Raw genomic sequence first — 25,076 nt, forward strand, 5'->3', positions numbered from 1 at the left:
CTCTGCCACTGAGCCACAACCCCAGCCCTCAATGGGACTTTTTTTGATGCTGAGGATAGAATGTAGGGTCTTAGCTTGCTCCCTGTGTGCCTGCCTGCCTGCCTTTCTGTCTCTCTGTCTCTTTCCAGAAGAATATGTTTGAATGTTGGTGGAAAGGATTCAAAGAGTTAATTGAAGAGGGACAAGTTGAATTTGCCAGAGAGAAGGCTATATTGATAAAGATTCAGAAAAAGGGAATAATTTTGGTTTATTATTGTTTTTGTTTCAGGTACTGGGGTTCAGGCACTCTACCATTGAGGTACATCTCTGGCTCATTTTATTTATTTATTTATTTATTTTTAAAGAGAGAGTGAGAGAGGAGAAAGAGAGAGAGAATTTTAAATATTTATTTTTTAGTTCTCGGCGGACACAACATTTTTGTTGGTATGTGGTGCTGAGGATCGAACCCGGGCCGCACGCATGGCAGGCGAGCGCGCTACCGCTTGAGCCACATTCCCAGCCCAAGGCTCATTTTATTTTGTTTTGGTTTTTTTCATCCCCTTTCCCTTCCCTCCTCCTTTTTCTCCTGTTCCTTTCTTTTACTCTACTCATCTTTTGTTTATTTGTATTTTTTTTTTTTTTTTTTTTTTAGTATCTTGTCAACACATAAAGGTGAGATTCACTGTGGTATAGTCATACATGTACCTAGGAAAGTTTGGATTCATTTTACCATTCTTCTCTTTTTCCCTTGCCTCCTCCCTACCCCTCAGTCCCCTTCTACTCTGCTGATCTCTCTTCTGTTTTCATGGGACCCCCACTTCTCTCTCTCTCTTTTTTCATTTCTTCCTTCTTTCCTTCTCCTTTTTTATTCTAAGACAGGTCTCACTAAATTGCTGATGCTGGCCCCATACTCACAATCTTCCTGCTTCAGCCTTCCAGGTTTCTGGAATTTCAGGCCTGTGCCACTTTGCCCAACGATAATTGTTCTTTGATAGGAAGAAATATTTTTTCCTTTGTAACCTGGAAGAAAGAACAGGTATAAATGCTGATGGTTTGAGAGTTGATGGTTGATTTTAAGACTGTCTCTGATTTTTAATATTCCTTTTCTTTATCTTGGTCAAGATCATTTGTGGAATGGAATTTAGGATTGCAGAAAGTCAGAAGACTCCATGAACTACTTTTGCAGGATAGGAAGGAACATTCACCAAGAGAGATTGTTCAACTTCTGGGAAGTTTGCAGGACCTAGTTTATGAAACAGGATAGTGAAATTCAGATGATACATAAAATGTGATTAAGAGTGTGGCATGGTGTGGTACATGCCTGTAATCCCAGCAGCTCTTGAGGCTGAGGCAGGAGGATTACAAGTTCAAAGCCAGCCTCATTAATTTAACAAGGGCCTAAGCAACTCAGCGAGACCCTAAATAAAATATAAAAAGGGCTGGTATATGGGTCAGTGGTTAAGTGCCCCTGGGTTTAATCCCCAGCACCAAAAAAAAAAAAAAAAAAAAAAAATATATATATATATATATATATATATATATATATATAATGAGGCTGGGGTTGTGGCTCAGTGGTAGAGCACTTGCCTAACATGTGTGAGGCCCTGGGTTTGATCACACCACATAAAAATAAATAAAATAAAGGTATTGTGTCCAACTACAACTAAAAAATAAATATAAAAATGTTGTGATTAAGAAAGCAAAAACAATATGGAATTGTTATCTTTCATATTTTTCACTACATTATTTTAAATCTGAAGAGTAAGAACTGGCAGTGTAGCATGATTGGAGAGTGCTTGCCTATCATGTGTGAAGTTCTGAGTTGGATCTCCAGCACTGGGGATGGGGGAAATAAATAAGACATATATCATATATATCACATCATAGTCATGGTATATATGTTAGTCATGATATATATGTGTATATCTTAACTAACTTTTGGGAAGAATCTCTCTATGAAGCATCATCTTGGAACTTGATGTTTTGTTGATTTGCATTTGATCTCTAGGTGTGCAACCTTTGTTCTCCTCCCTTGTAGGATGCGATCTCTTCAGGCCCTCATGGGTAGAAAACTCCTGACAAATGAGGCACACAGGGGTTCCTGTACTCATGAGGCTTTAATGCAGTGTTGTGGTAAAGTTATAATTGAGTAGCAGTTGTAATATACTGAGTTTAAAAATACTTGAAATCTTGGCTCAAGTCTCATTTTGACTTCTGGAGTTTAAATCACTCAAATAGTGTGTTAGTGGAATGGCCCCATTTTCTAGTAGGATAATTTATAAGACAGTAATTGAGGGGGGAAAAAAGAAACATTGTAATAGATTCTGTGCACCTATTTTAAAAATTTTAAAACTTAAAATTTTAAAAAGTCTTAAAACTAATACTAGTGTTTATAAAAACTGTAGAAGATGAGTTTCTAATTAATTGAAATGCATATTTAAATTTTTATTTTTACTATGCTGACTTTTTTTATTATGGTAAAATATACATAGCATAAAATATGCCATTTTAGTCACTTTACATGTACAATTCAGTGGCATTTTGTGCAATTATCCCCACTATTTCTAGTTCTTTTTTTTTAGTTGTAGATGGACATAATATCTTTATTTGTTTATCTTTATATGACACTGAGGATTGAACTCCTGCCTCACACATGCTAGGCAAGCATTCTGCCACTAAACCACACCCCCCCAGCCCCTAATTCTTTTTTTTAAATCTATATATTTTTAAGTTGTAGTTGGACATAATACCTTTATTTTATTTATTTATTTTTATGTAGTGCTGAGGAGTAAACCCATTGCCTTGCATGTGCTAGTCGAGTGCTCTACTGCTGAGCTACAACTCTAGCTCCCAAGCCCCTATTTTTAGTTCTTTATCATACAAAACAAATTCTTACAAATAGTACACAATATTGTTATTTCCCATTGCCCCTGTTTCTTTTCTTCCTTCTGTTTCTATGTATTTGCCCATTCCAAGGCCTGTATTAAGTGGAATTATACAGTGTGTCCTTTAGTGTCTAGTTTACTTGGCATAGCCCAGTGTTTTCAAGGACATTCATGTTGTTGAGTGTATCAGTATTTCATTCCTTTTTATGACCAAATAGTATTCTATTATGTGTATATGCCATATTTTTCTTAATCATTTATCTATTAGTGAACACTGGGGTTGTTTCCATCTTTTAGCATTGTGAATAATGTTGATACAAACATTGGTGTACAGGATCTGAGTCCTTACTTTTGATTGATTGGGGTATATGCCTGGGAGTAAAATTGCTGTTTCATATGGTAATTCTGTGTTAAAGTTTTAAAGGAACCACCAGTTTTCTGTGTTCCCACCAGCAGTACACAAATGTTCTGTTTGCCAACACTTGTTATTTTCTGGATTTATTTATTTATTTATTTTTAAAAATTGATTGGTATTTATTTGGTACCGGTGATTGAACTCAGGGGCATTCATTCACTGAGCTACATTTCCAGACTTATTTTGTATTTTATTTAGAGACAGGGTCTCATTGAGTTGCTTAGTACTTTGTTTTTGCTGAGGCTGACTTTGAACTTGAGATCCTCCTGCCTCAGCCTCTTAAGCTGCCAGGATTACAGGCGTGTGCCAGTGAGTCCTCTGTGATCCTCTTTCCCAAACTGCTGTGATTACAGGCATGCACCAGCCCAGCTAGATTTTTTTTTTTTTTAAATAAGTGTCTTAATGGGTATGAAGTATCTCACTGTGGTTTTTGATTTGTATTTCCCTAGTGACTAATGAATTGAGCATCTTTTCATATGTTTATTTTGGCTATTTGTATATTTTCTTTGAAGGAATATTAATTCACATCAGCCTGGGGATATAGCTCTTTGGTAGAGTGCTTGCCTTAGCATGCTGTGGGTCCTGGATTCTGTCACCAGCACTGCAAATAAATAAATAAATAAAACATGTTTATTCAAGTTCTTTGCTCATTTTAAAATTGTTTAGTAGCACTCTTGTGTTGTGGAAAATCAATTCTGTATGTTAGTAATCTTTCTGAAATATTTTATTGACCTATATGTTTGTTGTACATTTTGAAATTGCAAAGTGTGCACTTTTCCAAGTTTGTTGTTGTGCAAGATTATTTTGGCTAGTCTTGGTATTTTGATCCAGAATACCTATGAATTTTAAGATCAGCTTGTCAGTTTCTATGAAGAGTCAGCTGGGATTTTCTATTTTTGGGGACCAGGGATTGAACCTCAGGGGCATTCAACCAGTAAGCCACATCCCCAGCCACATTTTGTATTTTGTTTAGAGACAAGGTCTTACTGAGTTGCTTATTGCTTCAATTTTGCTGAGGCTGGCTTTGAACTCCTGATCCTCCTGCCTCAGCCTTCCAAGCTGTTGGTGTTACAGGTGTGCGCCATTGTGCCCAGCCAGCTGGGATGTTTATAGAGATTATGGTTGCATTTGTGGATCACTTTGGTGAGTTATTGCCTCTTAATATTAAATCTTTCAGTCCATGAACATAGGCTGACTTTCCATTTTGTTTAGGTGTTCCTTTAATTTCTTCGAATAATGTTTTGTAGTTTGTACAGTGTTTTGTAGTTTGCAATAAAATACTTATCAATAAATTTATTCCTAAGTATTTTATTCCTTTTGATGATATTACAAGTGAAATTGTTTTTTCACATAAGTGGAATTTCATTTTTGGTTTGTTTATTGCTGCTGTATAAAAATGCAGAAGATGTTTGTTGTTGTTGACCCTCTTTTCTTCAACCTGCTGAACTTGATAATTTAGTGGATTCTTTGGATTTTTCAACATACATGATCATTATTTTACTTCTTGCTTTCAAGTATGGATGCCTTTTAATTTCTTTTTCTTGCCTAATTCCTGTCGCAGGAACCTCCAGTACAGTTTTGAATAGAAGCAATAAAAACAGGCATCTTGATCTTCAGGGAAACTATTTACCCTTACCATCAAATGTGATGTGAGCTGTGGGTTTTTTGTAAATGCCCCTTATTAGATTGGAGAAGTTTTTTTCCTAGTTTGTTGAGTGATTGAAACAAATTTAAAATTTGACAGATTTTTGCTTAAGAACTTGCTAAATTGCTGAGGCTGGCTTTAAACTTGGCCTCCCAAATCACTGGGATTACAGGCATGCACCACCATTCCTGGCTGAGATTAATACTTAATTCTTTTCTTCTCTTCTCCTTTCCTTTCTCTTTCTTTCTTTATCTATCCCTTCCTCCCTTCCTTCCTTCCTGTCTTCCTTCCTTCCTCTCTTTCTTTCTTTCTTTCTTTCTTTCGACTGAGAAGTAGCCTCTCTTCCTAATTTGTAAATGCAGTTTGACTAGGATGGAGTTGCTAGTAGAAGATGGATGAGAATTATAACACTCTAGTTTCCTCTTATCTGTGGTTTTGTTTTCCATGCTTTCAATTACCTGCATTCAACCCTCAGTTAGTTACCTGTGGTTGATTAGGATATGAAAATATTAAATAAAATTCTGGAAATAATTTATTCACTTAAAATTGAATAGTCTTTTTAATATTATTGTGAAATCACACCTTCCTGCTCCATTTGAGGTGGGACATGAATCATCCCATTGTCTAGCATATCTACATTGTATATGCTACCCTCCTGTTTGTCATTTAGACTGTCTCAGTTATCAGATCAACTGTTGTGGTATTACAATGTTTGTGTTCAAGCAACCCTTAGTTTACTTATTAGTGGCTCTATATTGTTAGCCATTAAGTGGTTCCTTGAATTAAAATGTAAAAGTTCTCAAGATCTATGGTAAGAACAAATCTGAGAAATTGTGAAGAAGGAAAAGAAATTTGTTACTTTTGTTATTACATCTCTAAGTGCCAAACTTACTGTTTGAGTGCATGAAAGGGGCTTAGTTAAGATGGAAAAAGCATTAAATTTGTTATAACATGTTGCACTAGAAAACATTAGCTAGAATTGAATGCAGTGGTACTCTACCACTAAGCTACATTCTGGTACTTATTTATTTATTTTTCATACCATGTGACTTTTAAAATTTATTTATTTATTTATTTTATTTTTATTTTTATTTTTTTTTAAGAGAGAGTGAGAGAGAAGAGAGAGAGAGAGAGAGAATTTTTAATATTTATTTTTTAGTTTTCGGCAGGCACAACATCTTTGTTTGTATGTGGTGCTGAGGATCGAACCCGGGCCGCACGCATGCCAGGCGAGCGCGCTACTGCTTGAGCCACATCCCCAGCCCTAAAATTTTTTAAAATTTTGAGATAGGGTCTCACTAAGTTTTCAAAACTAAGGTTTGCCTTGATATTCTCATTCATTGGTAATTATACACAATAACTATTTATTTATTTAAGTGATGCTAAGGATCAAACCAAGGGCCTTACACATGCAAGGCAAGCACTCTACGGCTGAGCCATAACCCCAGCCCTCTTTTATTATTAGCTATTATTGACAGTCTCTTACTGTACCTAATTTATGAATTAAATTTTTTTTCTTTTGTGGTGCTTGAGATCGAACCCAGGGCCTTGTGCATGCATGCAAGGCAATCACTCCACCAACTGAGCTATGTCCTCAGCCTTCTGAATTAAATTTTTATCATGGATTTGTATTTGTGGGAAAAACTGTGTATGTAGGGTTCACGTACTATCTGGTTTCAAGCATCTAGTGGGAATCTTGTTAAAAGTGACCTAACTACACTAGGTTGTGGAGGCTGCCTGCCAAAGCCAGCCCTTTCCTTCCTTTAGTACCCAAATCCCATGTTGTATAGACTCAATTTGAGTTTCTTAGGATACAGGTTAAGTATTTCTAATCTGAAATCTGATATGGATTGGGATAGTGTTTGGATTTTGGAGCATTTTAGTTTTTCAGATTAGGAATGTTCACCTGGCAAAGTCTATGTAAAGATTCCAAAACTGGAAAAATTCCAGTATCTGAAACACTTCAGATAAGGCACTCTACCTGGCTAGATAACAGAAACAAAGACATAGATAGCACAGAGTCTGTAGTATAGAAATTTAAATTTATTTACTGAGATTTTATAGATACCTCACAGAAATTAAAAGCAACTCCAGGGACTATAAACAGGTATAAATCTAGATGAAGGGAAAGAAAATATTCAGAAACAAATAAGAGGCTTGGAGAAAGTATTGACACTTTATGACAACTGCAGGGAGATTTGTTATCTTAATATGCAGAGATTGAAGAAAGTTTAGGAATGGCCTGAGGGTAGAGTTTGGGAGTAAGCCTGGAGGACAAGGAGGCCCCTGAGGGGACTTGAAAATCAGTAGAGTTAGGATACACAGTTTAATATAGTGTTTAATCTGAATCTTATGTTGTGTTTTCTCAGTTGAGATACAAGTTGGAAAAGCATAGTTATCACTTTCATTTTTCATGGACAGACAACTTGAATAGATGATTCACAAAAGAAGAAATACAAACAGCTAGGTCACATGTGGAAAGGCTAATGCCCTCAAACCTCTTATCAGAGAAATTCAGTGGAATGCAGTTGACTCTTGTAAAGTTAAGCAACTTCTGTGTGTCATTTGTCATTTTATCTTATCTCCTGGCAGGTGCCCAGCAATTCTAGTTAAGCTCATATATTTGTTGAATAAATGAAATAAGCAGATGACACTAGTTTTTTTTTTTTATACCTCCCTCCTTTGGTACAATTTTAAGGCTCATTATACTTCCATTGAAAATGATATGGTTAAAGGGCAATTTTAAACCCTATTAATGGGATGGTTAATTCATTGATAAAATGGTATAACATATACTCTTGACTCAGCAATTCCACATATAGGAATTTATCCCAAGGTAAAATAGAGTGTGCTCTTATGGGCATTCATTATGGTATTTGTATTACTAGATTCTGGATACAACCCAATTATCTATGAGGTGGTATCTGATTAAATATATACTAACAGTCATTAAAAGTATGAGAGGAGCATTATGTGTATCAGTGAGGAATTTTTGTTGTTTATTAAATGAAATAAGACTTAATATGTGAAATAATCTCTACAACATTTAAAACATGTGAACCAAGTGCACTGGCGCATACCTGTAGACCCAGGTATTGAGGAAGCCAAGGCAGAAGAAGGATCACTTGAGCTCAGGAATTCTGGATTGGCCTGGGCAATAGTATATTGAAAACCTTTGTCAAAACAGAAACAAAAATAGAAACTATACAAAAACGTGTATGATTATATTTCTCTTCACGTTGTTAATAGTTTATTTGGAGGGAGCGAAAATTTGATCCTTTTTTCTGCTTTATATTTAACCATAGTAGAGTTTGTTTGTTTGTGTTTGTTTTTTGAGATAGGATCTAGCTACATTGCCCAGATTGGCCAGAAACTCTTGGGCTCTAGTGATCCTGCTGCGTCCCTGGGACTTGGGACTGGCACACACTACTATACTTTTCTCAGTAGTTTTTGAACATACAGCAAGAATTAATTGTATAATGGGAAAAACTGGACGATTGAGATATATATTTCTTTTTAAAAATGTGTAGGAGGAGAGAGGAGGGTTCTCTTTATTTACATTTGTAAGACTAGCCAAAACGTTTACTGAGGACCAAGAAAGGTTTATCTACTTCAGGAGACAGTCTACTTTCTGAGTAGGAAAACTGGATATTCAGGTTTCAATTTTCTTGTGCTTCCCTCCTGAGAATTTTGAGTTATTTGTGTATCTGATTTTTTTTTTTTAGGGGGGGTAATGCTGGGGATTGAACTCGGGGCTTTGTACATGTGAGGCAAGTACTCTACCAACTGAGCTATAATCCCCAGCCCTATCTGATTCTTATCTATATCCTCTATTTTATAGAGGAAATAGAGGATATAGATAAATATAGATTTATATATTTTTATAGATAAAATAGAGGATATAGATAAATATAGATTTATTAACTCTAAATAAATAATTAGGGGCTGGGGATGTGGGCTCAGTAGTAGAGCGCTTGCCTAACGTCAAGCACTGGATTCCATCCCTGGCACCACATAAAAATAAGCAAGTAAAGGTATTGTGTCCATCTACAACTAAATATATATGTAATTTATGATTTGTAATTTTGGTAATATTTAAAAAATAATGAGCTTTTATCTATTGCTTTTCTGTTTCTGTAACTTTCATTAGAACCTGTGTGTGTGTTTTTATGTAAGTTTTGTTTGTGGTGATTCTAATTCTAGTGTTAGCCAAGAGGAAAAAAATGAAGTTTTATTTATTTATTTATTTATTATTTTTTAAAATTATTATTTTTTTTAAAGAGAGTGAGAGAGGAGAGAGAGAGAGAGAGAGAATTTTTTTTTTTAATATTTATTTTTTAGTTCTCCGCAGACACAACATCTTTGTTGGTATGTGGTGCTGAGGATCGAACTCGGGCCGCACGCATGCCAGGCGAGCGCGCTACCACTTGAGCCACATGCCCAGCCCAAGTTTTATTTATTTAAAAAAATTTTTTTAGCTGTTTATAGACCTTTATTTTTATTTATTTATATGCGGTGCTTGGAATCGAGCCTAGTGCCTCACACATGCCAAGCAGGTGCCCTACTGCTGAGCCCCAGCCCCAACCTGTGAAGTTTTATTTTTACTTCTTCTTCTTCTTTTTTTTTTTTTTTTTTAAATTGTGAGGCAAAGTCTTGCTAAATTACTGAGATTGGCCTCAAATTTGTGATCCTCCCACCTCAGCTTCCTAAGTAGCTGGAATTACAGGCATGTGCCATCATACCTGGTTTGAACAGTTTTAATTATAGCATTAGCCAAAAGAAAAGTGAACAGTTGAATAAATATAAGGGATTGGTTAAATTAAGTTGAATAAATATAGTTCTTTTGTTCCTCTTATCTTAGCTCTTAGAATCAGATGCACTGCTGCATGTGGAATGTGTGTGTGTGTGCATGTGCATGTGCACAATGGCTTTTGGCCATTTTTTAAAAAATTTTTTCTCAGAGATGGATCATTCACATTATGGTACGTTGTGTGTGTGTGTGTGTGTGTGTGTGTGTGTGTGTGTGTGTGTGTGTGTGTGTAAGAGTACATCTACTTTTTCTCAAATGAAAGTATGGAAATTCCTTCAAGATAATTGACAAAATCTGCCTCATTTCTTTTATTTTTTTATTTTTTTTTTCATGATTAAACTGCTAGGTTTAATTTCTGCCTCATTTCTTTTAAAAGTTGATAGTTTATTATATGGATGGACCATAGTTTATTTGACTCTTCCTGTTTGATTGGGCTTTCAGTTATTTTCAGCTATTCTTCCAGTAAAACCATGCTATAGTAAATAATCCATGTTTTTAATTCTGTGGGATATACTGTCAGTGAGGCTGCTCAACTGAATAATTCATCGGTTTTTTTTTCTGGTTGGGTTTGAAATCTGCCTTCATTATTTTTTTATCTTTGGCACATTAAAAAAAGTACTTAATTCTTATTGTTTTTATTAAGTGAAATAATTTTCACATTCAGTTAGATTTGTTAACTATCAAAATTCCATGTGTCTTTGAATTTATTTCTGATCTCTATTTTGTTTTACTGATCAGTGTGTTAATTTCTGGGCACTATCATTCTATTTTGATAACAGTGAAAAAATAAAAATATTTTTTAGTTGTAGATGGACACTATACCTTTATTTAATTAATTTATTTTTATGTGGTGCTGAAGATCGAACCCAGTGCCTCACACATGCTAGGCAAGTGCTCTTCCACTGAGCTACAACCCCAGCCCTTTATAATAAATTTATTGTTTAGTGTAGCAAAGTATTTTTGTTTCTGTTCTCTCCCAAGTACTTTCTGTTTACTGGTCTTTCAGGATTTTAGTAGATGCTATGATATATTTACTAAGTAAATAAGTAATAAATATTGAATCTTGCTTTAGAAAAAGTTGGGGGGATGCTCATTTAGCCCAAGGAAATTGATTTTTGGTAATGGTGTGTCTCCTAGCCAGGCATGGTATTGCAGTGTAACTTTCTCAAGTGTAGTAAATAATGATTGAGAGGAGGAATTGAGGAAAATTGGATGATCATTGTGAATTTGGAAGGGCAGGATAAGGGTAGTTCAGCTTAAGCATGAGAGAAATTCTTTAGGCCTGAGGGGAAGGGGTAGAGTAATAGTAAATCCCGAGAATGAAAAATTCTATAAAGACCTCTGGTGTTCTAATTCATAGACTTTTATCACCTTTTTCTGCCCATCTTTTATTTCAAAAACTTTCAAACTTGATAAGGAAAGTATAATGAATATCCATCTACTCTTTACCCAGGAGGACCAGTTTTAATTGCTTTATTGTAATTGCTGCAGCTCTGTTCCTCCTTCTCCTTTTCCTCTTTCACCTCCCCCCACCACACTTAAATATACTAGATATATATATTTGGACAGTCTGAATCATTTGAGAGTTGCGAACATGATGTGTCACCTGTATGCTCAGTATGTATATGCTAAGAGTCAAGGACAAGCTCTTGCATAACCAAATGTGGTTAACATAGTTAAGAAACATTGATAAGATATCTGAAATACTGTCTATTCATATTCCCCCAAGTTTCCCAGTAATGTCCTTGAGAAGCATCCTCACGCAGAATCAAGAATTTTGGAAATGAGAGGTCATATATTATATGTAGATTTTAATTATTTTTTAATGGAGAAGTAATCTTCATCCCCCTTTCTTTTTTAATATCATGATATTGTTATTTTTTAAGAATTCAGGCTAGTTTTGCAGAAGGTTCCTCAAATTAGCTTTATTTGTAGATTACCTATGTGTTGATGTGTCTTTAGTGCATCACTTTAGGAGATATAATGTAAGTTTCTCCCATATTAATATTTCATCTCTTGGTTAATTTAGTGTTTACTGTATTTCTCTATTTTAAAGATTTTTTTCTCTTTATAATTGATTGTCTATGAGGTGATACTAAATGTCCTATTTCCCCAAATTTTTCATTCAATGGGTTTTTGAGGCCATCATTGATGATTCTTGCTTCAGTTATTGCTACAGTGACTGCAAACAGTGACTTTCTAATCCTTTTATTTCATCTACATTTGTTATTTCATAAAAAGGGTATTTCTTTCTTTTTTTAATTTTTATTTTACTATGGTTGGGTAGTCAGGGATTCTTTTATTTTTCAGTTCTTTTCATTCTTCATTTTGATGTGGATTTTTTTTTTTTTTTTTTTTTTTGTACTTGAGGATTGAACCCGAGGGTACTGAACCACTGAGCCACATTCCCAGCCCTTTTTTTTAAATTTTAGAGACAGGGTCTCACAGAGTTACTAAATGTTTCGCTAAGTTGCTGAGGCTGGCTTTTAACCCGCAATCCTCCTTACTTAGCCACCCAATCCTCCTTCCTTAGCCACCCGAGCTGTTGGGATTCCAGGTGAATGCACCACACCAGGCTTGATAAAGAAATGTTTTTTCAGACCAGCAAGAGCCCCTTCAGGCTTATTCCTGTGCCCTTTTGTTATGCCTCTAACCTGTTTTTGAGCATTACTTTCCCTGCTGCAGCCTGGTACCTGCTATTTCTCTAAGAAGTTCTCTTTTTTTTTAGTGGAGACTAATGTTAGATACCAAAATGCAGGTGTGGGAGTTTCTCCTTTCTGTTGGATATCACTGTATATTTATACTTTTCCAATGGATAGAGCAATAAGTGTGTGTGTGCATGTGTGTGTATACACACACATATGTATATGTCTACATACACACGTATATGTATGTGTGTATGTATGTATATATGTGGTGTGTGTGTGTATGTACACAAATGGATAGAGCCAGCGAGATACATACATACATACCATACGTGTGTGTGTGTATATATTATTTTATTTATTTTTTTGAAAAATTTCTTGTAGTTATAGATGGGCAGAATGTCTTTATTTTTTTTTTTTTATTTGGTGCTAAGGATTGAACCCACTGCCTCACAACATGGTGGGCAAGTGCTCTGCTACTGAGCTGCAGCCCCAGCCCTATATATGTTATTTTAAACCTACAAGTTTGTAATGCTACTATCCCAGTGTTCTTTTTCCTCCTTATTCTTTTTATTTCTCTCTTTTCTAATAGTAAGATCTGTGATTCCTCTAAACTCAATTTACTGTTCATTTGCTCAATTGTAGCAGTTTCATTGCTACACCATTATCATAACCAGCACCAAACCTACTAAAAAAGGTTGAAGAGTTCTTTGAATTTTTTTCTCTTCATAGAGTATTGTTTATAATTAATGTATCCTTTTAACATAAATACTTTGTGTAGGTGCTTAAAACAATCTAAGTTAAGTAATAAAAATATTTAATCTTGGAATGAGGATGTAGCTTAGTGAGAGAGCACTTGCCTAGCATGTGAGACCTTTAATTCTGTCTCTAGAACCACCACCAAAAAGCAAAAACAAAAACAAAAAGCTAGTTCCACAGATTTTGTTATGATGTAACAGTGTGCTGATTTTAATTGAACCTATTTCTGTACAATAATTGCAAGTGTCCTGTGGGATATCTATAAAATAGTTTTGCCACCAAAGCAGAGCTATACTTTATACTTTTCTAGTAATCTTTTTAATTTTTTTTTAGAGAGAGAGAGAGAGGGAGAATTTTTTTTAATATTTATTTTTTAGTTTTTGGCGGGCACAACATCTTTATTTATTTAATTTATTTATTTATTTATTTTTGAGAGAGAGAATTTTTAATATTTATTTTTTGGTTCTCGGCGGACACAACGTCTTTGTTGGTATGTGGTGCTGAGGATCGAACCCGGGTTGCACGCATGCCAGGCGAGCACACTACTGCTTGAGCCATATCCCCAGCCCCTTTTCTAGTAATCTTGAGTTGAAATTACTAGAATTATTCATGTGGAAGCAAACTTTATTTTTTAAAATTTATTTTAGGCAGAGATACTGATGTTCAGAGACACAGGAGGAAAATATGGAATTCATAAATTATATTCAAAAAACAAGTCAGAAAAGAAATAGTAAAATCTATAACCAGGGTATTTATTCTTATAAGCAATCAGTTTCCTGGCAGTTTTATTAAAAGATGGAATATTTGGGCTGGGGCTGGGGCTCAGTGGTAGTGCACTTGCCTGGCGTGTGTGAGCCACTGGGTTCGATTCTCAGCACCGCATATAAATAAAGGTCTATCAGCAACTTAAAAAAAAAAAAGATGGAGTATTCAGTTCTATGACTTCATTGCTTCAGAAAAGAAAACATTTTCTTTGGTGTTAAATTGCAGAAGGAGTTTTATTCAGGGAATCACATCTATTTTTACAACAAAAATGCAGTATCCCTCATTTTTTTTTTTTTTTTTAAGATGGGATTTGACTGAATTGCCCAGGCTGTCCCTGAACTCTTAGGCTTAAGCCAACCTCCTGCCTTAACCTCTAAAATAACTAGTACTATGGGTGCTTACTATTGCACCCAGCTTATACAAATATTTCTTGAAGGATTATTTTAGCTCTGTTCAATTATGTAATATTAAATCATATTTAATATTTAAGAAGTTTTCTGATTTTTTTTTTTTTTTGTGATGGTGATAATTCAACTCAGGGCCTGGTATATGCTAAGTGCTTGTTCTACCACTGAAATATACTTACATTTGATTTGTCAGTATTTGAATTTAGGAAATTTAGGGAAAGTGATAGTTAACACGCCCTTTAGACTCTAAATAACTTTGTAGCATTTAAAAAAAAATTTAGTTATAGATGGACACTGTTTTTAAATATATGTATGTTGTATACATACATGTATATATATTTGTAGATGGACACAATACCTTTGCTTATCTATTTATTTTTTATGTGGTGCTGAGGATCGAACCCAGGGCCTCACACATTTGAGGCAAGTGCCCTACCACTGAGCCAGAACTCCAGCCCTGGACACCTTTATTTTATTTGTTTATTTTTTTATGTGGTGTCGGGGATCAAACCTGGTGCCTCATGCATGCTTGGGCAAGCACTCTACCACTGAGCCATAATCCCGGCCCAATAACTTTGTATCTTGAGTGCACCATAGTGAAAGAGGCCTAATTGAAATTTGATTGTTAATAATATAAAATGAATTAAAAAATAAAAAATAGATGTTATAAACTGTAATAGTTGATCCAGATATACTGAAGGATAATATGTTCTTTGCTTTTATTCTCTGAATACTTAAATGTTGATCTTTTATGTTATTAAAGATTCAGTACTACTTACTGGTTCTGTAAGGTTCTAAAGATTAGGAAAATCAAAGAAATCATATAGTAGTTCTATATCTTGTAATAGCTTATATTCTTATTAGAATATTATTCAAATAAGAAACAACTTGAATACAAATTGAAATACTTAGAACATTCTTTCTCTTTGACATAGAATTGCTTCACTTGTATGAGTCTAAATTGTACAAATCAGGAAGTTTTATTTTTGTCTGTTTGTCTTCATGCTCTAATGACTAATAAAAATCCTCAAGGGTGTATTGGTTCTGCTGGCCATTCTGATTTTATAATTTTAGTTTCCCTCAATCTTGATTGCCTTTAATTTTCTGATTTGGTTTAAAATTGTAGGCTAGACATGCAACAGGTTGTCGTCATCTTCTTCCTCTTCCTCCTCACCCTCATGTCCCTTTTCCTCCTCCCTCCTCTCCCTCCTCCCTTTCTTTCCCCTCATCTCAGGGTTTGACAGTCTTTTTCATCATTGTCTATTTAACCAAAATTCCTACTGCTATAAATAAGCCATTTTCCTTGGTTTCTTCTATTGCAAATACCGGTATACTGCCAGGATTGTAAAAATGACGCTCCCATTTTTTCCACCATCTTAAAAGAACTTTTCCAATACAATTTTCCATTATAGTTACTAACAAAGTTAATATTAGATTCTGTCAATGAAAGCCCTCAGTTTTGTCGTTTATTGAGGTGTTACTTGAAATACTAATATATTTAGAGCAGAAATGTCGTTTTTTAGGGAATCTAGAACAACAGCAACAAACTGCCATAAGGATGGACCCCAAGGAAGCTGTGTTTGGGACAGAAAGAAATCAAGATAAGGTAGATGCAAAGTAGAGAAAAGAACTGAACCCTGGGGGGGAGGCGGTGGTAGATGGGTTCAACTTTTAGGACCACAAACACATCCACATCCACACACACACACACATACACACACACACACACACACACACACACATCCACAATTGATAAAATTAAGTGTTTTGTTTTCTTTTTTGATGGAGGGCATGGGTTCTAATATACTGGACTAGTGTTTTTTTCTCTGGATAGCGTGGAAGACACTTGGTATTTCTTGATAAAAACCATTGCCAAAACCCAACTTCAGTATTCATCCCTGTTATTACTTGAAAGTCAATAGGGAATCTCTGATTCTAGTTTGACTTACAAAATCAGTTCAGAAAATTTAATTTTTGCTTTTGTTTTTTTGATGTAAAAATTGTGTTTTTCTTCATAGCAACATGAACCGTGAAGACCGGAATGTGCTGCGTATGAAAGAACGGGAAAGGCGGAATCAGGAAATTCAGCAGGGTGAAGACGCCTTCCCACCTAGCTCTCCTCTCTTTGCTGAACCATACAAAGTCGTAAGTTATCCTTCTGAATGTTTTTTCCCCCCTTTAACATTTTTGCATTTAAAATGTTTTAAACTCGAGTGTTTATTAAAAAATAATTACTATTGTGAATACCATTTTACATTTTTTCCCTTTCTTCTAAATAGAACACACTTTTTTTAAATAAGTTTTTTACGTATAATTTATTGCATAAATTACACAAAATAATTATCATAGCTTGAAGAATTCACTATCCTGTACTCTTAAAAATGTGGTGTGAGGGCTGGGGTTGTGGCTCAGTGGTAGAGCACTTGCCTTGCACATGTGAGGCACCGGGTTCAATCTTCAGCATCACATAAAATGAATAAGTGAAATTAAGGTATTTGGTTTATTTCTAACTGAAAAATATTTTTTTTAAAAAATGTGGTGTGAATTGGCTCAAACGTTTATCTCTACATCTGTGGCTAGACAGCTGACCATGGGCAAGCATTTTACCCTTTGAGCCTTGAGTTAAAATTTTTTCAATCAACTGTATTGTCTACTAGTTCCTTTGTCAAAGATGATTTTCATAGATGCTTTTTTTCTCTCCCTATTTCTTATTATTTACCTACTTACTTTACTAAATTTCATTGATTGTGTGTTTGAATAAATTCTGTCCTCAATATCAGTTTGGTTCTTTTTTTGTTATTGTAAAATTCTCTGATTTTTTTTCTTTGATTATACCTAATGCTTAATTAACTATCTGGCTTGTACAAAAGCATGTTGTCAGAGGTGTTCAATAAATTAAGTCAATTTTTAATACTGTCATACTGTACTTGATTTGAGATTACAAAGAATACTGAATATTAGCACTTCTGATGACTCTAGTATGACTTTAGTGATGATGGATGTCTCTTTAACATTTGCTTTGACTTTGGATTTCCTTTCAACATTTTTTTTTTGAAGGGGCTATAGGACTTTAACCCATGGGTGGCTTTACCACTGAGCTATACCCCAGCTCTTTTTTATTTTTTATTTTGAAATAAGGTTTTACTAAGTTACCAAGGGTCTCAAGAGTTGCTGAGTCTGGCCTTGAACTTTCGTTCCTCCTGTCTCAGCCCCCCAAATCACTGGGATTATAAACTGCTACTGTGCCTGACTGAACTTGCATTTTAAAGGCTTATATTATGTGTAATTGCAGTATTATTATAGTGGTAGATTATGAGATTGAGTGTTGGACTTTTTTCCTGATGAAATATTAAAAGTAATAACATATCTTTGGTTTACCCCTGTAATATTTGGTGTTTATTCAAACCATTTATATGCTTTGTTAAGCTTTTTATCCAGAGCTTTTAAGGAGTTTTCCAATTTAAAGTCATACTGATGTTATTTATATGAGTGTAATACAAACCTAGTTTAGGGATTTGGGGTCGGGGATTAAATTAGAAATTAAAGGTCTATTGAAAAAATTAAGAGTTTTCTTCAAAATTTTTGAATCATACTACCATTTATTTTGTAATTATACTATGAAGAACTGGATTTGTTTTCTGATCCCAATGTCTGTAAGTAGTTGTTTATCTACCTCTCTTGTTTATTAATAGGGTCAGATTTTTCAAGCAATCTAAAGTCATTACTGATATTTGCCAGTCTCCAAATAAATAGAAGTGGTTCAGTCTTGATTTCTTTTTAATATAACCAGTTAACTTTCTTCAATATATATGGATGTGAAAAAAATACTAAAGCTTATAGATATCTTGGACCTTATTACTACCGAAGAATAATTCTTTGAAATTTTAAAGTATTGACTTTATAAGTTGGATTATTTATTGGTCAGTTAATAGCCAGAATTTAAAGCTTCATCATCAGAGTTTCTATGCTTAAATGACCTTTTTAAAAAGTTTTTTAGGTGGACCCAATATCTTTATTTTTTTATTTTTAGGTGGACCCAATATCTTTATTTTAAATATTTTATATCTATATTTATCTTTATTTATTATTGAACCTAGTGCCTCATGCATGCTAGGCTAGCACTGTATCACTGAGCCACAACCCCAGCCCCTTAGATGACTTTTATTAACTGATAAGTCACAGTAACAGAAGGAATTAATCTTTAAAAAAAATTTTGTAGTTGTAGGAGGACAGCATGCTTTTATTTTATTTGTAATTTTTATGTGGTGCTAAGGATTGAACCTAGTGCCTCATACATACGTAGCAAGTGCTCTGCCACTGAGCTACAGACCCAGCCTGAATTAAAAATTTAAAAAAAAATACTTGTTTCTATAAATTTTGGTTTCTGCTCCTAACTATATAACATTGAATTATAAGAAATATGATATTTTCTCAGACTACTAAAATATGAATGTTAGCTTTTATAAATTTTTTTACCACCCCTCTTTATTTATTTATTTATTTATTTATTTATTCATTTATTTTTTTGGGGTGTTGGGGATTGAACCCAGGCCCTTATGTATGCTGGGCAAGTTTTCTACCACTGAGTAATATCCCCAGTCCAGTATTCTGTGTATTACTGAATGTCCAATAGGATATTTGTATTTAACATGGTCATTTTCAGACATTTTTGATGCATTGTTTTTCACTGTCAAATTTATGCACTTGTTAACTAAGGTGTGAGGTGAAGTCTCCCTTTGAAAGTCCCTTTCTACTTGAAGGTTAGAAAGTGAATTTAGAAGCATATTTTATTCCTGATTATGCTAATAGTGTATTTAATTTTACACTTTTTTTGCAGACTAGCAAAGAAGATAAGTTATCAAGTCGTATTCAGAGTATGCTCGGAAACTACGATGAAATGAAGGATTTCATAGGAGACAGATCAATACCGAAGCTTGTTGCAATTCCCAAGCCTACTGTACCACCGACAGCAGATGAAAAATCAAACCCAAATTTCTTTGAACAGAGACATGGAGGCTCTCATCAGAGTAGCAAGTGGACTCCAGTAGGACCTGCACCCAGCACTTCTCAGTCTCAAAAACGGTCCTCAGGCTTACAGAGTGGACATAGTAGCCAGAGGACCAGTGCAGGTAGTAGCAGTGCCACTAATAGTACTGGCCAGAGGCATGACCGTGACTCATATAGCAGTAGCCGGAAAAAAAGCCAGCATGGATCAGAACACTCCAAATCACGATCTTCTAGCCCTGGAAAACCCCAGGCTGTTTCTTCATTAAGCTCTAGTCATTCCAGGTCTCATGGGAATGATCATCATAGCAAGGAACATCAGCGTTCCAAATCACCTAGGGATCCAGATGCCAATTGGGATTCTCCTTCCCGAGTACCTTTTTCAAGTGGGCAGCACTCAAATCAGTCTTTCCCACCTTCGTTGATGTCAAAGTCCAGTTCAATGTTACAGAAACCCACTGCCTATGTGCGGCCCATGGATGGACAGGAGTCCATGGAACCAAAGCTATCCTCTGAGCACTACAGCAGCCAATCCCATGGCAACAGCATGACTGAGCTGAAGCCCAGCAGCAAAGCACATCTTACCAAGCTGAAAATACCTTCCCAACCACTAGATGTAAGTCACATATTTGGAGCTTTGAATATTGTTACTTTGTGAAATAATTGACTATGAAATAATGAGTGAACTTGAGTTGTCTTTTTACCTGAGTAGCAATGAATATATTTAAAGATGGGGATGGAAGTAGGATTAAGGAAAGGCTTATGTGTTGACTCCCAAATGGATCCATAAAGCTATGAGCTTACCCTCTTGGGAACTACAGAAAGTGTCATTTCAAATATTAAGATGTCAAGTCAGTTATAGAATGAAAACATTATCCATCAGTACCTTAGATTTCTTGCTTTTGCGTTTATGGAATATACCCTGTTTTCTTTTTTTTTTTTTTTTTTAGAGAATTTTTAATATTTATTTTTTAGTTCTCGGCAGACACAACATCTTTGTTGGTATGTGGTGCTGAGGATCGAACCCGGGCCGCACGCATGCCAGGCAAGCGCACTACCGCTTGAGCCACATCCCCAGCCCATACCCTGTTTTCTTTTGTATTAAAAAAAAATCTCTATTTTTTAGTGATAACTCAGGCTGTGGTTCATGGTGGTAAATGGTTGGACTTCTAGGTTCATGGCAGTAGGAATATGTAGTTTGGATGCTATCATTCTGCATACCAAAACATGATGTTTAGAATACTACTACTAATAATAATAATACCAAAGAAGCGAGTATTCATTATGAAATAGCTGGAATATTTATTTATTTATTTATTTATTTTTGTACTAGGGATTGAACTCAGGGGCACTCAACCTCTGAGCCACATCCTCAGCCCTATTTTGTATTTTTATATTTAGAGTTTGTGTGTCATTGAGTGCTTAGTGCCTTGCTTTTGCTGAGGATGGCTTTGAACCTGTGATCTTCCTGCCTCAGTCTCCCAAGTCGCTGGTTTTATAGGCATGTGCCACCATGCTTGGCTGAAATTTTATCTTTAAAACGTAGTTTTGTAATAAAAAATTTAAAAAAAATAATGTCAGTAGTCAAAAATCTTAGCTCATAGATCAAAATAGTGGTGGGAAGAGTCAGGGATACATAAAACAGTTTTGAGAACATTTAGTCTTTCCTGTGGCCTTGAGAAAATGAATGTTAGTTTCATTTGTCACCTAATTATTCCTCTTCAGAGAACTGTAAAGTGGTAATTTATTCTTTCTTCAAACAGCATCATCCTTAGTTAGACTTAAGTTCAACTCTTTAATTCCTCTTTGTGCCTGAGAATAAGGCACAAATAATATCTCAGTATTATGATTATTTTGTATATTATTGAACTTTTAAATTCTGGATAAGCTGCTCACCTAAAAAATTCATTTTAAAAATTTCATTTTAAGAATTATTTAAATTATTTAAAGTATAATAAATACAAAATTTTAAAAAATCTTTGAAAAACTATAAAGTTTCCCAGACTATATAGCTAAAATTTTCTAGTGCTTAAAAAATTTGAATTAGGGGCTGGGGATGTGGCTCAAGAGGTAGCGTGCTCGCCTGGCATGCATGCAGCCTGGGGTTTGATCCTCAGCACCACATTCAAACAAAGATGTTGTGTCCGCAGAGAACTAAAAAACAAAATAAATATTAAAAAATTCTCTCTCTCTCTTTAAAAAAAAAATTGACTTAGGACATTAGTCTAAAGATTCTAAGTATTTTGATTTAAAGTAGTAGGATCATAAATATTTCTTTTTTTTTTTTTAAGAGAGACAGAGAGAGAGAGAGAGAGAGAGAGAACCTTAATATTTATTTTTTAGTTATTGGCGGTCACAACATCTTTGTTTGTATGTGGTGCTGAGGATCGAACCCGGGCCGCACGCATGCCAGGCGAGCGCGCTACCGCTTGAGCCACATCCCCAGCCCCTTCTTTTTTTTTTTTAAAGAGAGAAAGAGAGAGAATTTTTTAATATTTTATTTTTAGTTATCGGCAGACATAACATCTTTGTTTGTATATGGTACTGAGGATGGAACCCAGGCTGCACGCATGTCAGGCGAGCACGCTACTGCTTTAGCCACATCCCCAGCCCTCATAAATATTTCTTTAAATTTTATGTAATTTCTAATGATTTAAAATCTGCAGTAAATACTAAAAGTCTAGTAATATATTACTTCAAATCTAATTTTTTTTTTTTTTTCTTCTGAAGGCATCAGCTTCTGGTGATGTGAGCTGTGTGGATGAAATTCTTAAAGTAAGTTTTTTTTTTTTAAATCATTTAATTATTTTATGTGATTATGATGTTCTTCCCCCCTCTACTTCCTTCTACCTAGGTTTCACAAAGGATCAGAAGGAACAGATTGCTTATATGTGTAACTTGATTATGTCCATCATAAATACTTGACTCTATTCTGCTTATACTTAGGTTCTCAATCACATGGTTTGTTTTCTGTTTGCCTTCAAAGAATTGGCTTTGTTTTTCAGTAAAACAAACTATATTCTCAGTCTGCCTTGAAAAGATGAAGAAGAAACCAAATATAGCTACATTTTCTCAGGGTTATTATCAGTTAATAATTTGAAATGTTAAAAAAAACTCAATATTTTTTTTTATCAATCAGGCCATTCACATGTTGAAAATAGCTTGCTTTGTAATTCATCTGAACATACTTGTCAAATCCTTTGATAAAAAGCATCCTCTGAGTACTGTACATTGAAAATGTTTGCTGAATAAATTTAAAATCTGCACATGACCAAATAAAATACATTTTTTGGTTGGAAAAAGAAATTCTGTTGAATTAAGTAAGTGACAACGACTGCTTTTTGCTCATAGGAGAAAACTGTCAGTCACATGTTACTAGTATTTTTTGTTTTTTATGAGCTGCATTTTGCATTTTACTGTGGATACTTTGGAGACTGCCTGTGTTGGCTGTTCCCACCATCTTCTCTCCCATTTCTTCTGTTAATTATTATAATCTCCCAAGTTGTCATTTTTTTCTTTCATCCAAAGACTTAAATTAAGTTCTTATTTTCTTTACCCTCTTCTTTCCTTGACTTCTGTTACACTTAATTATTTAAATTTCCCATTCATCTTCCTTCCCTTTCTTTATCTGCCTTTTAGGAAGCCTTGTATCTTTTCTTATCTTCTAAGTATGGATGCATTCTTCTAGACTCTTTTCTTCCTGCACTTTTACCTACCTTTTCTAACATCCTTGGCTTCGTTAGACAGCTATTCAGTCTTTCTTTCCTGCTTTGGTCGGCTTTGGGTTTTAATTTATGTCTTTTAATTACTTCTTGACAGGGCTACATTTTAATTTCTCTTTGCTGCTTCAGTCTCAAAATGTCTAAAGTTGTACTTATGGACTTCCCTAGATTCTTTCATGCTTCTACATGTAGAATCCTGGTTATCTCTAGCTTCTTCCTTTCTTTAAATTTAATCCCAAAACTAGGCGTAGACTTTGAAATTTCCTTGAACATACCCATTCCTTTCCTTCTGTTTCTGCCACCTTGAGCTTCAGTAATTGGTAACATTCTCACACTCTGTTTATCTGTCTTCTGCATTGCTTCCAGATTCTTTACTTCATTTCCTGGTCTTTATAATTTTTTTTTCCTTAGAATTTTCATTGGTTCTGAAAAACTCATAGAAATAATTATGTTCAAACTTAACATTCCAGGCCTTCCATGGGCTAGTCCTAACCTCTCCTAGTACTAATGAAGTACTTTTGACAAACTGGTTTCCCTAAATCAAACTTTCTTGCTCTTTTACTTCCTTAAAGTAAGCTTTTTTTGGAATGTGCTTCTCCTTCTTCGTTAGTATATAGATCCTCTTTTTCCTTAGAATCCCTATGAAATCCTTCTTCCTACTAGATCAGACCACAGTGATAACTCTTTCCTTTGAATCTTAACAATTTTTTTTTCCAGTGTCTCAACAATGCATGGAATTTTAATACCTGGAGATTTTTTTTGTATCTAATTATTTCTTTGATGTTACTGATCAATATTTATTCTACATTTTACATATATGGGGCTTGCCACATGGCCCTGTGTGTAATAGGTGCTTAGTCACTTGATGATTGTTAAATAGGTTTCAATAGGGAGTGTTTTAGTAATTGAGATACTAAATGCCAATGCTAAAAACCTGAGGGACATGAATTTGTTTCCCCTTCCCTGTCTTCGGTGTGCAAGGAACTTCAGGTCCAAGTTTCCTTCATATTTTTTATTTCCACTTGATTTGTATGAATCTTATTATGAACTTAAGGAAAAATTTTATTCTAGAAGTATGTGTATTTATTGGAAAAAAATTGAGGTTTTAATTCAAAGCATGCTAATTTACTACCTATTATGTGTCAAGCACTGGAGATACAGTGGTGATAATGATAGTTGTACCTTTTGAGCTGACATTCTAGAGCTGGATGTAGGAAATAATAAGCATCGTAAAAACATAAAAAACAATTATGTGCAGGTGACTTTTTAAGAGGTTCAAGTAGACACTGTATCATATATCCTTGTCTCTTCCCCCTTCTTGTCATTCTTCTGTGCAAGGGCAGCCAGGGTTAACTGTCCTTCCATACATTTTTTAAAATGTATAAACATTTACATAGGATTATGATTTGTGTTTGTCACTAACAGTATACTGTGGACATCATTTCATATCAGTGGTTAAATCTCTCATTTTAGTGTCTGATTGGTATTTCATTGTATGGATGTTGGCTAATCTATCTAGTCACTTTGGATACGTACATTTAACAATCTCTCTTTTAAGTGTGGGGCCTAGAAATTTTTATCTTTATACAACTATGGTTACAGCTTAGCTGTTGGATAAATTCTTAAGTATTATTGTACTACCTTTAATTTACCTGATGACTTACTTTGAACTAAATGCCAGAAATAAAACACTCCTTTCTTATTTAAGTTTGATATTTCTCTCCCACTTGCTTCTCTAACATACTAATTGTGATCTAATCTAAACCCCACTTGGACATATTTGGCATGATTAGAGAGAAAGCAGTGAATGAAATCAGACTTAGGGTCTTGCGTGTCTGTTTTCCTCCTCATGTGCTTTTGAAATCTCCCTTCTGATTTTCTCACCTTACCAAATTTTCCTATCAGCACATGGGCTCTGTAGTCAAGCTTCCTAAGGAGTAATTCTGAGTCCATTACTTACTAAGTGTGTAACCTTGAATAAGCAACCTTTGTGCTTTAGTGTCATCCTAAATAGAGATAGGATAATAATGGTATCTACCT

At 34.7% G+C, this 25,076-nt stretch overlaps 1 protein-coding gene across 3 annotated transcripts in view; it reads left to right on the plus strand.

The window, feature by feature from the left end:
- Aff4 (ALF transcription elongation factor 4) overlaps positions 1–25,076 on the plus strand; it is a 92,985-nt gene that overhangs the window by 11,859 nt on the left and 56,050 nt on the right. For 2 of the 3 annotated variants that reach the window (XM_005335755.5, XM_013363119.4), the window contains exons 2-4: positions 16,329–16,455; positions 19,148–19,930; positions 22,045–22,089. In XM_005335755.5, the coding sequence (XP_005335812.1) occupies positions 16,333–16,455; positions 19,148–19,930; positions 22,045–22,089 (951 nt within the window). In that variant the 5' untranslated portion in view covers positions 16,329–16,332. Of the gene's footprint in view, positions 1–15,833; positions 15,917–16,328; positions 16,456–19,147; positions 19,931–22,044; positions 22,090–25,076 lie in introns of all 3 variants that reach the window. The other variant, XM_021733574.3, reaches the window with a different exon arrangement.

The sequence above is a fragment of the Ictidomys tridecemlineatus genome, chromosome 1, assembly GCF_052094955.1.
Source record: "Ictidomys tridecemlineatus isolate mIctTri1 chromosome 1, mIctTri1.hap1, whole genome shotgun sequence".
NCBI lineage: Eukaryota > Metazoa > Chordata > Mammalia > Rodentia > Sciuridae > Ictidomys > Ictidomys tridecemlineatus.